We start from the raw sequence: 12,842 nt of genomic DNA, 5'->3' as shown, positions 1-12,842 counted from the left end.
TTGCCTTGGGACTAAGAGATGTATATATGAGTAAATCCATATTCCCTCGCCTCATCCCCTGACCACATGTTAACCAGAGCCACTGTTCTATTATTCTGACCACCTTCTGGATTTTCTTTTTTCTGATCCTGTTCTGCCAGGAGATTGATGGCAATGCTCTCTTGTTGCTGAAGAGTGATATGATCATGAAATACTTGGGTCTGAAGCTGGGCCCCGCGCTGAAACTGTGCTACCATATTGATAAACTGAAGCAAGCCAAATTCTGAAGGTTTTTAAAAGATAGAAGCAATGTCCAGACAACAGATCTCAAGATCATCTTCTGCCTTACCAACATCCAGCCACCATCACAGAATGGATTCTCTTCTTAAAATTAACAGCCACAGAGACTTGGCCTTTAAAAAAAAATGTGCATCTCTGCCTTTAAAAACAAAAAATTCAACATGACCCTTTTGAAAGGCTCCTCTGTGTTGATGATTTGCCAAAAATTATGGAAAAGCCTGTTATTTGAACGTTCCTGATAGGCTGGTTGCTCTTAGAGTGGGTCCTATTTTTATGATGAGAGAGCAGGGAACTGAATGCTATTGCCCAAGAAGAACCCTGAAGCGTTCTCACAAAGATGTGAGAAGAAAGACCTCTGTCTCCACCACAGCACCACCTGTCTTTAACTCTGCCCTGGGGACCTATAATTGTGAGCCTTGCTTAATTCAGCTCTGGAAGCTGTCTTATGAGGGGAAAATGCCTCACTTTGCACTATCTGGAAAACTTGAATTCTTTTGCCCTCTGACAGAGAAGAAAAAAGTCTTTTCTATTCCTAGTTATTTGAAATACTGTGTTGTCCCACTAGAGGGCAGACTGTTAATGAAGTTTCAGGACCCTCACTGCAGTAGCCTGCTGATCCGGTACTCCGTGGATGGGTTAGGGTCTCTGTGAACAAGATCTAGCCTATACAGACACGGGGAATTTCTTCCACAGTCAGCACCACAGATTGCAACTTGGGAAGAAACCGTCTCTTAGAGCATTCTAGTTCATACCCAGTCATTATTGATGGACTGAGATGCACAAGCAGCAAAGGCAAAAATCTGGAAGTATGTTCTTCCCAGATGGGGCTTTGGAGTCCCTTCCTTTTCAGAGTCCTTACTGAGGTGTTGATGTGTTGGCACGCCGAAGAGTCTTAGTGACATTTAGTCATGGGTGTTTCTTTAAAAAAGAAGAAGAAAAATGTCTCAGATAAGCTTTGAAATGGAAGAGTGCTGATTTCTAGTTACATTGCTGGATTACGTAGTTGTATCGCTAGCTAATTTTTCTAGTTCTCAACAAACACACAGACATGCTATTATTGGGTTTAATTCAATTTACAAATAGGTTTTCTCCTTCCTCACCGTGAAGTAATAGAAAAAAAATTGATTTTTTACCCCTTTGCAGCTGTGTCCAAGGAAGGACGATGAAACCACAATTGAACAGGCAGGAAGGTGACCTCATCTCCATTCCTTTTATCCTTCTCCTTTCTTTCTGTCCCTCTTTCTTTTATTCTTCCTTCCTCACTGAACAGGAAGCGTATCTTCAAACTGAATTCACCTTCGCCATGGGCATATCCTCTTAAAACATCTATGGCGTTGGAGGTGAGGAGATGAATGCTAGACTTTGCAATCTCTGGGAGGGAGAGGATCAAGGAAAACTCAGGGCCTCCCATGGCCAAAATGCAAGTTAGGGAAAGCATACCTTCCTCTGGGATGCAGCCGGCAGAGCAGAGCAGGGGTCTCACCTGATGACTGGAGCAGGGTGGGATTTCAGCCCCTCATCCTTCGACCAGGTGCCCTGGTACAGGACAGGGGCTGTACGACCTTGAGGGCAGCCAGGGTAGATCTGAATGCTGATCTTCTCTTCGATCAGGTAGAACTTAGATGAAGGTCCTAAGGAAGATTCCATGCCATGCCGTTAGACCCATTTTGATGAGCGATAATCGAGAAAGCACATCATAGCAAAATCCTTTCTTAGACACACACCTGGTGGCTGGACTGAAAGCATGGCAGAGAAGGGGAGGAGGGGACCGTCCTAAACCTGGCCCCTGAATTGAGCTGGAGTCATCAGGTTGTGGGAGAGCTTCATGTCTGCTGCTTTCAGCACCTGACAAAGCTACCCCGGTGTCATCAGGCCTTGGGACAGAGTCTTCCAACATCTTAGATAAAATGACTCTGTCCCTCAGAGTTTAAGCGCTCATGGCTGGTCTGGAGCTAGATAAGTTCCCTCAAAAGCCAACGTGAAAATGGTGAGGCCCAGAGAACCCCACCACAACTCACCCACCCTTTCTGCATCCGCGGGTTTCCACTCACATTCCTCCCTCAGACCTGTCACGCCTCTTCTGCCAACACATACCTTGTTGAGAGACTTTCGAAGCTTCCTACCCACCCTCACCAGTGCCTCCCTCACTACAAAAGCAGGAGCATCGGTGCCCCCAAATTAAAATCATCCCCAAACAATGTCAAAGAGATACTGGGAGTAGTTTTCGGGGGAGAGAGATTTTCTCCTCTCAAGTCTAGGAGAAAACTGGATCCATGTTCACGTGTAACTGCTCTCACGGAGGTGCGATCTCATTTTGCATTAAACTTTAAGCAGGACAGATTGCTGAAGCCATGATATTTAAGGTTTGACTTTTTAAAAATCTCATTACTCTTAAAATGAATGCTGCCATATCAGAAAATAACCCAGGGAGGAAATTCCTCCTTGCCTGTTTTTGCACTGAAATGCAATTAGCCAACCAAATTATTGTAGCAATACTGCAATTATAATTAATTTTCACCCCTTTCAAAAATCTTGTCAGACCAGGCAGCTAAATAGCTCAGCAAATGTAAAACATGCCAGGCCATTTCCTCTAAATGGACCTTAAAGAGTCAGGCCATGTGTGTCATTCTCGTCCAAACGCGAGCTTATTTTGGGAACCTCACACTTGTTATTCCATGGCAGTAGCTTTGCTTCAGGTTGCGGTGAATAATGATATAGTTTTGCATAATTCCAAATTAGAGTGGGTGAGTGTGTGTGTGCATGTCCAGACATTTCCAATCACCTGTGTCAAACATTTTTTTTTTAGAAATCTAAAGACAATTCTATTGCCTAAATCATTTTAAGTATTTTATAAGTGCATGATTCCCTTTGTGAAGACTTCAGGTAAAAAGATGTAGGGTGTGTGTGTGTGTGTTTGTTAGTTCTAACAGTAGTTGGAAGAGCCTAGAAGAGGCCGAGAGCGGATCAGTTCTACAGTTGCTTGGTCTAGAATGCCTCCCAGCTGCAACTTGGAGCAGAACCCACTCTAGGCTGTTATGACCAGCTATCCCCTCTGCTGCCAGCAGGGTGCGCCCTGGAGGCAGTTGGGGGACAGTTCTGGGGTTCTGGGCCTGCATCCCTCAGGCTGGCTGGATGGGTCAAGCCAGCCCAGGGCCCCTGTGACTGAGGCAGAGACCTAGCCAGGCAGCCCGTGGGGCAGGGAACAGACGTCTTGAGCTCCTTGTTTAGTGCCCACCAGAGCGTTCACCGGGCTCCCATCATTTCTCTTCAGCGGGGCTGCCGAGGTTTTTTCCTTTCATCAGGAAAAAGGAATGAAGAACTCCTCAGGAGAACCAAATGGAAGGAATCCTGAGCGAAGGTTGGTTTACTTCAGGAGGAAACCAGTGAGAGAGGGAAGATACAACTATAAATTTCATAGGAAAACAATAAAAGAGCACCTCTTCTAACAGCCTCAACCCTTGAAGCAGCAATAACCTATTTTTGTATTTATGTGCTGTATGGAATATTTTTTTTAATTAAAATCATTTTTTAATTATTTTTTGAGATTGCTTTAGGAGAATTTTGTCGTAACTCTGAAGATAATTGGAAACGCCCAGCAGTGACCAAGGACTTGAATTTAGTCATTGGCAGAAAGTCGGGAAAGATGGAAACATTCTCCTTGATGTCTCCATAGTCAGGTATTCATACATGTGAGCAGGTGAGTGCCAGTGTTTGCTCTCACAGGGCACTTTTTCAACTCTTCCCTGGTGGGGTTCCAGGATGAAGAGATTGGACTCACCTTTCTTTTTTTAAACCTCAGATAAGAAGACATCGGGTTGCGAGGGAGGAGGTGACCTTTTTAAAGCTGCAATATTTTGTTAAGGAGAGGGGTGAAAACCTGTTGGCGGATGTGGTTTATTTTGTACCATAAACACACTCCACGAACTGAGTAGTTGCCCAGCTGTACTGTTGTCTCACCATGTCTTATATTCCTGGTGGCATGAGAGGGCCGCCTGGGGACCCCAGAAGTGAATCCAGAAGTCTAGAGATGCAGTCATTCCTCTTTCCATCCTCCTATGTCACCCCGGGGACGACGCCCCGCTTCACTCACACGGCCCTTGAGCTTCCAGCCCAACTGCTGGTCGTGCTGTTGTGCTGTCGAGGGAAGTTCCAGGGAGTCCTTCCCCCCCAGTGGTTACCCTAATCGAAGACGATTCCTTCCTGGACAATTGGAAGCTGGATTTTTGAAAGTCTAACCTTGACTTGAAAGAGAATCTCTGTTATTTATGGCCACCAGTTAAATATTATGGAAACATGTCTGTTAACAATTTGCTTTGTGTAATTTGTTCTAATGCTAATAAGTCACAGCTGGGATACTTCCTGTGGTAAATTCCTCTGTGGTTACAGTGGTATTATCACACACGGACTTCACCAAAACACTGTGCTTAAGAAGAACCGTTCACCCTGGCTCTCGCAGGCTTCAGGAAATTCCCCTAACGGAGACGCAGCTCTGGGCAAAAGCACGGGCGTTTAGAAAAGGATTTGCTCTTCTTTGCTCCCTCCCTTTCACAAGCAGGGCCCCAGACCCATACAGAAGCCCCTCACACTTAGCACTGAGTTTGAGTTCCTCCAGAGGAAGAGATGGAAAGCAGAACTTAGGAATGACAGCTCCCTCCAGGTTAGGAGGCTGTACCTGGAGTCCATATTAAGAGGAGGTGGGCAGGAGAGAGGAGTGGAGACACTTCCAAAGGGGAAGAGCTAGTTCAGCAGTCGATCACATAATGAGGTCAGATACTTGTGGAGACAACAGCGTCTTTCTGTCCAAACGGTCTAAGTAGACCACTCAGACTTGCTCCGGGCTGCCGGCCCATCATGCTCTGCTCTGTCACTCTACCATGTGACCTGAGCCTCGGAGTTGGTTCTGTGCATTGGCGCTTCATACAAAAGGCCGACACAGGCGTCTTCCCTTAGATCCTACTTTGGAACACGCCCAGAGCCTTGTGTTTCCCAACAGCTCACTCTGAAATAGCAGGCCCTGATGGGGTGTCACTTCGCAGTCAACCTGGGTGACCGGAGACGGCCTCCATCATAAATGTAGCACCCCCACATCTCAGGAAGGCTCTGCCTTCCCCACCCAGCACTGGACCGCCTTCCCCCACAGCCCTGAGAAATGGCTGTGCCTGATGACGTCCCATTACGGGGAGTTCACTCCCATAGGAAGTGGCTTATTTCTCTGTTGGACAGCTCTGGTTGTGAAAAAGTTCTTTCTCAGGGAGACACAGATGTCTGTGAATCAGACACAGACGTCTGAGATGAAGCCAACTCTGCAATCTTTCTCTTTTTAACAGAGCTTGTCCGTGCAGTAACCGCACCTATAATACAAATCGATGTTGGCGAGCAGATCCGCGCTCTGTTACATTAGAATAGAGGAGCAGACGCTTTATATAAATGTAGAACTTAGTTAGGTCGTGGCCATCAGATTCATCAGCCCTGTCGTGAAAACCTAGCAAAATTCCTGTGGCCTCACACACACACACACACACACAAAGGGTGTCCTGGGAGAATCTTCAGTGTCGTCATAAATCTGGCTCTGGTCACACAAGAAATATGAGTTACATAAGCTTGTGTGAATGAATCTATAAGGCCGTGTGCTTTGTTAACTGGGGAAAAAAATGCTGTGAGGCACCAAGGGCCTATCTCTTAATTGTACTCATTAGTGATAAAATGAACTAAGGAAGCTTTAGTTTAGAGAAAAACAAGTTATAATTGATGACAGAAAAAAACATGGTCTGTCGTGAAGGTCTGAAGAGTTATGCAGTTATAACCCCAAACCCAAGTTACATTTCATGCTTGTGTGTGCATGCATGAGTGACTGTGCATTTGTGAGTTCATGCAACAGGAAGTGGGAAGTGGGAATTGAGGGGATGTTTAAGGAGGCATTGAAGAGGGAGGTTTTGCTTTCTAGAGCATTCTATCTTAATCAAAAGAACTATCTAGCAATGATTTAGATATCAGACCCCAAACTAAACATAACACATGGTTTATGTAGCTTACTTAGATAAAATCTGGCTCATGGAGCAGATTCTCTATGACAATATTTTTTTGTATTTTTAAGTTTTTAAATTTATTTAATGTTTATATTTGAGAGAGAGAGAGAGAACCAGCAAGAGAGGGACAGAGAGAGACACAGACAGAATCCAAAGCAGGTTCCAGGCTCTGAGCTGTCAGCACAGAGCCTAATGTGGGGCTCGAACTCACAAAACTGTGGGATCATGACCTGAGTCAAATTCGGATGCTTAACTGACTGAGCCACCCAGGTGCCCCTCTACGAAAATATTTAAATCTTGGTGCTCGGAAAAAGGAACTATCTAGCACCTTGCATAGCACTTGCCATATAAAAGACACCTTGTTAATGAACCGTGTGAACCAATGCTTGACCTGTTTTCACATTTTTGTCGAAAAACCACTAACTTCTCTTTGAACCCCGTTATCTTTATTGAAAGGAGAATTGCCAAAGCGGAGCCTGACACCTTTTATTCCTGGCTCTCCCAACCTCCCCAGTCACCGACTTGCCTCTTTTTGTCTTACGATCTCACATTCCCGCTTGGCCTAGTGGTCTCCTGCAGGCATTAGAGAGTCGTACTTAGAGCTTTACTTTTAAGCATCCTGTCCTTCTCCTTTGCAATCTGTGATGCCTCGCACAAATGCGTCGGGTTTCCATCTGCGGGTAAACTGTGCAGGGAGGTAAGCATCTCTTGGGGAGGGCCACAGAGCTCTTTCCATGACCCCCACACTCCCTGTACCTTGCTCCCCTCAGAGTGGGCAGGTAGCTGAACTGGGCCTCCTGCATGAGGCACTCTGTCACAGGTATGGATGGTAGTAAGCCTCTTTGAGAAGACACAGCCTGCAGGACATGGAGAGAAGAGAACCTTCCCTGTCCTCTTTCATTCTTTACCATCTCTGTCCTTGAGAACAGACTCAGAAATATCTGGGGCTTCTCTTTCTTCCCAAATGGTTCCATAGGAGCACTGAGAATAGAATCATGAGACCGATTTTTTTTTTTTCATAAGCACCTCAAAATTTAGTTTCACCTTCAAAGAAATCACCTTTAAGAGCCTGGGCACGTGTTCCTAGAATGTTGTCATTACTCAGGGTATTTTTAGTACATCTCTTCTGGAGTCATGTTTAGAAGCTAGAACACATTCTTTCAAAGTGTGGTTGGAAGTGCACTGTCGTCCCTTGGTGGGGGTGGATGTTTTTTTCTTTTTGGATCAAGTCAAAGCCACTGGGATGTTGCCTGGTGAATGACACAGGTAATCCATTTGAAATTTAAAACGGTGCGTCTCCGTACTCATTAGTTTGTCTTTTCCTTGTATGTTTCCTTAGTTGGTCCAAAAGCTTAGAGCAATAAGAGCCACAATTCATTTCCTAACTATATCAGGCAGGTGTTGGTGTAAGGAGTTGCAACGCGTAAACCGCTTTGAAGGGCGACATTGCCTGATGTGTAACACCCACCGCGTTCATTTTAAAGTAATCTTATCGCTGTATCTTTAGGCATGGTGAGCTGATGCTGTGAGTGCACGCAAATGTGCAGACACTGCTCTTGTCTCTAGAGCCCCAATCCCAGAGGAATTGGGAGGAAGAAGCATGAGGGACACCTGAACAGCTCACCTCCAGTGTAGAACCTTCTCCACATCATCTCCCGTAGGCCCCACAGCACTCTGTGGGGGCAGATCAAGGGGCAGTGCCAAAGAAACAAGCTCTCTGAGTTATCAACCCCGTACCCCCACCTCCTCCGCCGGGAGAGGAGGGGGCATCCAGGTGAGCTTTGCAGGTGCTGACGGTAGTTACTCTCAGCGAAGCCCAGTGGGGCTGTAGGGTCCTCACTCTTGTATTTTATGACTTGTAGCTTCTGCTTCTCCCCCTGTCTGACTTCATCCAGATATTTTCTTATCCTCTTCTCTCACAGGCATGTAACTCTTCTTCGAAGCCACGTAAACATCATTTTCTCATTAGTTTCTACCTTTTTTTCTTCCTGTCTCTTCCTTTTTCTTTCTTTCTTTCTTTCTTTCTTTCTTTCTTTCTTTCTTTCTTTCTTTCTCTTTCCCTCCTTCCTTCCTTCCCTCCCTCCCTTCCTTCCATCTCTGTGTTTCTTCATTTCCTCCTTTCTGTATTTCTCCATTCCACTACATCAAATGTTTTTTGGGCAGGAGAGGTGGGTGGAGAGAGACATAAAGAATTAACAGGTGGCCTCCTCACTTGCTGGCCCAGTAGTCCTGATCCTTGCCTGCCTTCCACTATCCCCTCACCACCTGCCTACAGCATTCTTTGGCTCTATCCTGCTTCCAGCCTGATCTCCACTTGCTCTTTCCATTACTCAAGGTCTAGCCCTCTCAGTCTGTCCTTGAGTTTGGGAATAAGAATTCTGTCCCTTTTATTTTTAGTCCTATCCATTTTAAATGCTTCATTCTGTGACTCACCCTGACATCTCACTGATACAACTCATCAACCTTCCTCAAGCACAGGCCCAAACGCTCATCCCCGTAGGGATTTCTCTTCATTCAGTCCTGAAGGTCAAGAGCCCAGGTGACCTGGAGACAATCTGACATACCTCTTGAGAAGCATGAGTTGTTTCTCCCAGCCACGCCGCCTCCTGCAATCTGCCTCGAGTCACTCCGACATCCAGTAGCAATTCTGATCATTCCACAGCTCTTTATAGAACGTGTAGCTTTGTCCAGACCCACTTAACCCTGACTGCACCCCCTGTGACCAAAGCCAGGCCAGTGTCTCAGTTTAAATGAGGAGGGCCAGCCCGGATCAAAGATGAGGCATGATGAGCTATGTCAGAAGCATTTCTGGGGTGAAGTTTTGTTTTTAGACATTTACAAGTGTGATGAGAAGGTGTGCAGTGTGAAGTCTGGGAAGGGAAAGATGATGATATGTTTCTCAAAGGAAAATGTGGTTTAAAGGAGAGAGAGAGGCAGCAAAATTCTGGAAAGGGGATGTTCTATGCCTGGCCTTTGTCCAGCATGGTCACATACCCTTCTTACTAGAAGTCAAACTTGTTTCCACTACAGGATCTGAAAATGTTGCTGCCTAAGTGTGAGCATTTGGAGAACTTTAATTTCTGTTATTCAAAACCATTGTATTCAAAACCACAATATTTAATTTGTTGTCATCTTCTAGCTATATCTTTGATCACTTGATACAGTCAAAGAACATGAGCTCCTCTCCTCTCATCCTCCAGAAATGTTGAAAGATCAGTTGCTTTATGCAGCAAATATTTCCGTTTTATAGACATCGGTTGATTATTTTCTCTCCTGTATATACCTAGAAATAATTTTATTAATATAAAGACTTTTTCCTTTAAGTACATTTGCAGATAAATTTACTTTTGATTCTATACGCACGCAATAAAATGCAATAAAAATGGATGAAGCAACATCATTTCATTATAATTACCTTCTGTTGCCATTTTTTCCTCTACACTAACAGTGAAAACTTTTTGTTAATTAAGTGCCGTTGTAATTTCACAAAGCATCACTGGGCCAGAAGGTTTGTGTTTTACTAGCCAGGCTAGGCTGTAACTATCTGACAAGGCTCTTGCTAAAATACCGAGGGCACCTGAGCAAGTGGAAATCCATGTTCTCTAAGCTTGCAAGATTGAATGATGATGACTGAAATGTTATGCCTTTTGTTTTGTAAGTGGAGGAGTTCATTGCCAGATTCTCTCTTTCAACCCAGCCTCAGTTAATCTCATGTTTCCACCTCTTTATTCTGCTTCTCTACTCCAATATGCCCACGCAGGAGGCGTTCTGATCTCTCTCTGTCTGGGAAGGTGACAGCCGAATCTTCTCCCTGGTAAAGTTCCTGTCCTTAACCGTGCCCTGCATGAAAAAGCCAGAAACCAAAGGCACAAATAGGTCATCTCCCTGTCTCGGTAAGAGAAAAATAGGGCTGACCACATTGCCTTTTCCCTAACTGGATGGTCTTCCTCCCTTCTAAAGATTGAAAAGGGTGTGTGTATGCACATTCATGCGTGTATTTATGATTGGGTTTGGGAATTTGAGATAAAGGTCATCCAGTGAAAGTTTATGCATCAACTGCTTGTGCCAAGGCCCGTGTGCAAGGAGGATCTGGTACATGTATTGCAGACACTCCAACTACTCGAAAATTCATTGTGCTTTCACTTTTTGTGGACATAATGGAATTCTGGAACATTACTTCAATTCAGGCTTTATTTAGAAGTGCTTGGAGAGTGTGGAGCTTTGAGCCTGGGAAATGGTGTCATTTTAGGGGCTAGCTTTTTTTTTTATTATTATTATTATTCCAATGGATCTAATTTTGCAGACCAGAAATCAATGAATAGAACCTGTTGTAATGGGGAACAGCATTTCCATTGGAGAGGAAGAGCAGTAAACTCTGTCACCTGGGGAAAGAGCCTCTCCTTAGTTTTTGTTCTTTGTAAGCATGATGCAATCAGTGTTTCCTAATATCGGGACAATCCTGTCGCTTCGAAGTGTTTCTATGTAATTGTGTCACATAATGATAAATTGTAATAGGCCATTTGGTTCTGTAATTCAGTTTGCCAAGCATGCAAACATACGATAACTAGGTTAAATGCAAATAAGCATTACACTAAGGTACAAAAAACAGGGGAGAAAAAAGATGCTGTGTCCGTAACTTGGAAAGAACATGAATCTTATTCCTCATGTGCCTCAAAATGTAGTTTGTTAAAGTTATTTATCCTCTCATTTAATTTCATCACATACTGTTTATACTATAATTATCTGTGTATGAACATACATGTATTCTTACTGCATACATTGACAGATCTCTCACGTGCAATAAGTAGGCTCCAAACAAGCATGTTGTCGGAGTGAGTTGATGTGCTCATTTTTTACGGTAATAGACGATTATATATAAGACACCATATCAAAATGTGCTTTTAATTTTTCAAAGCCTTTTTGTTATTGTACATAAGCTTTTTTCCTTTGGGCCAATTTTTTCATTATTTAGAGATCTATTTTTAATATATTCCTTTGAATAGTGACTGGTAGGTACACTAGAGTCAGATATGTAGTTTCATTAAATAAACACTACTGGCCTTAATGATTTTAATATTTTGGGGTGCTTTTTTCATTTTTGATGCAGTATTCTTTTTTTCTAGTACAGTGTATTGTGGGCCTGGGAGTGATTCAATAAAATTTCTAAATCTTAAGATTCCAAGACAATGCAGTATTTTCTGTTCATGCTGTAAAAAGTATTTCTGTATTTTAATAAAGAATGGAATTTATGTGAGACCGTATATATTTTCTCTGAGCAACTTCTTTATGTTCATTATTATTTCATTAGCCCTAATTCCCATAGGTGGATAGCAAGGAAAAGCCTTTCAAGAAGGGGTTCTTTTGGCAGCCAAGGCCAAAAAGTCCGGATTCGCGGCTGCCTGTAGTGCCTCCTTCGGCGGCACCATCCTGGCTGGGAGTGACTTGTTACAGGAGCCCGGGGTTCTCTACTGATGATACTTCCTGTCTCCCTGACCTTCCTGTTCTGGGGGGTGAGTACAAGGGGGCAGCCCAAGGTGGGGAAGGAACGCGAGATCTGACCAGAGCCCCAGGTGCCAGGTGTCTGCCCAGGGTCATCTTGGACCAGTGTCTCCTCTAGGATTTCCTTCCTGGTTAGTTGTCAGGGACACATGGAGGGCTGCCTCCGATGATGCTCAGGGGAATTGAAATAAATTACAGTGCTTGTAAAAGCCTCTCACTGTCAGTCGAGTCTCAAAGCCTATCCCAGCTGTTTTACTCCAGTGGGTTGGTTGTGACTCTGGCTGTTTGGGGGTCACGACTGCCCCTGGATTTTGATCCCGTCCTTACCCTGACCTGCCAATTCCCTCTCAAAGGGTGCCACCCTGTCCCGGGTGGTTTGCAAGGATCCTTCACAAAGGCAGCATGGTTCTCAACAGAACGTTTCAGGGGCAGGGAGGGGTCTTCCTATGCCAGTGCTCTTTGTGGCTGTGTAAGGCCAGAGGAAGGACTAGGGATAGCTCTTGGGGAGAGTTGGGGGTACAGACCACCAAAGCCTTCTCTATTCATCATTGTTTTACTTAAAACTTAATAGATTCTGGGATGCCTGGGTGGCTCAGTTGGTTAAGCATCTGACTTCAACTCAGGTCATGATCTCATGGTTGGTGAGTTCGAGCCCCGCATCAGGCTCACTGCTGTCAATGCAGAGCCCACTTTGGATCTTCTGTGTCCCTCTCTCTCTCTGCTCCTCCTCTGCTCACACCTTCTCTCTCTCTCTCTCAAAAATAAATAAAAACAGGGGCGCCTGGGTGGCTCAATCGGGTAAGCATCCGACTTCGGTTTGGGTCATGACCTTGCAGGTCATGAGCTCGAGTTCCGTGTCAGGCTCTGTGCTGACAGCTCGGCGCCTGGAGCCTGCTTCAGATTCTGTGTCTCCTTCTCTCTCTGTTCCTCCCCCACTTGCACTCTCTCTCTCTCTCAAAAATAAAGATTAAATAACATATAAATACACACATACATTTAAAAAAACTTAATAGATTCTGAGAATATTAACCTTGCTAC

The 12,842-nt window shown here is 44.5% G+C and overlaps 1 protein-coding gene across 4 annotated transcripts in view; it reads left to right on the top strand.

The window, feature by feature from the left end:
- SCML4 (Scm polycomb group protein like 4) overlaps positions 1-4,587 on the top strand; it is a 117,159-nt gene extending 112,572 nt beyond the window's left edge. For all 4 annotated transcript variants that reach the window (XM_043592055.1, XM_043592053.1, XM_043592052.1 and 1 more), the window contains one exon: positions 141-4,587. In XM_043592055.1, the coding sequence (XP_043447990.1) occupies positions 141-266 (126 nt within the window). In that variant the 3' untranslated portion in view covers positions 267-4,587. The remainder of the gene's footprint in view (positions 1-140) is intronic.
- The last annotated feature ends 8,255 nt before the right edge of the window (positions 4,588-12,842 follow it).

Source organism: Prionailurus bengalensis, chromosome B2 (assembly GCF_016509475.1).
Source record: "Prionailurus bengalensis isolate Pbe53 chromosome B2, Fcat_Pben_1.1_paternal_pri, whole genome shotgun sequence".
NCBI lineage: Eukaryota > Metazoa > Chordata > Mammalia > Carnivora > Felidae > Prionailurus > Prionailurus bengalensis.
Note: the sequence above shows the minus strand (reverse complement) of the source record. Positions and strands in the feature narration are given on the sequence as shown.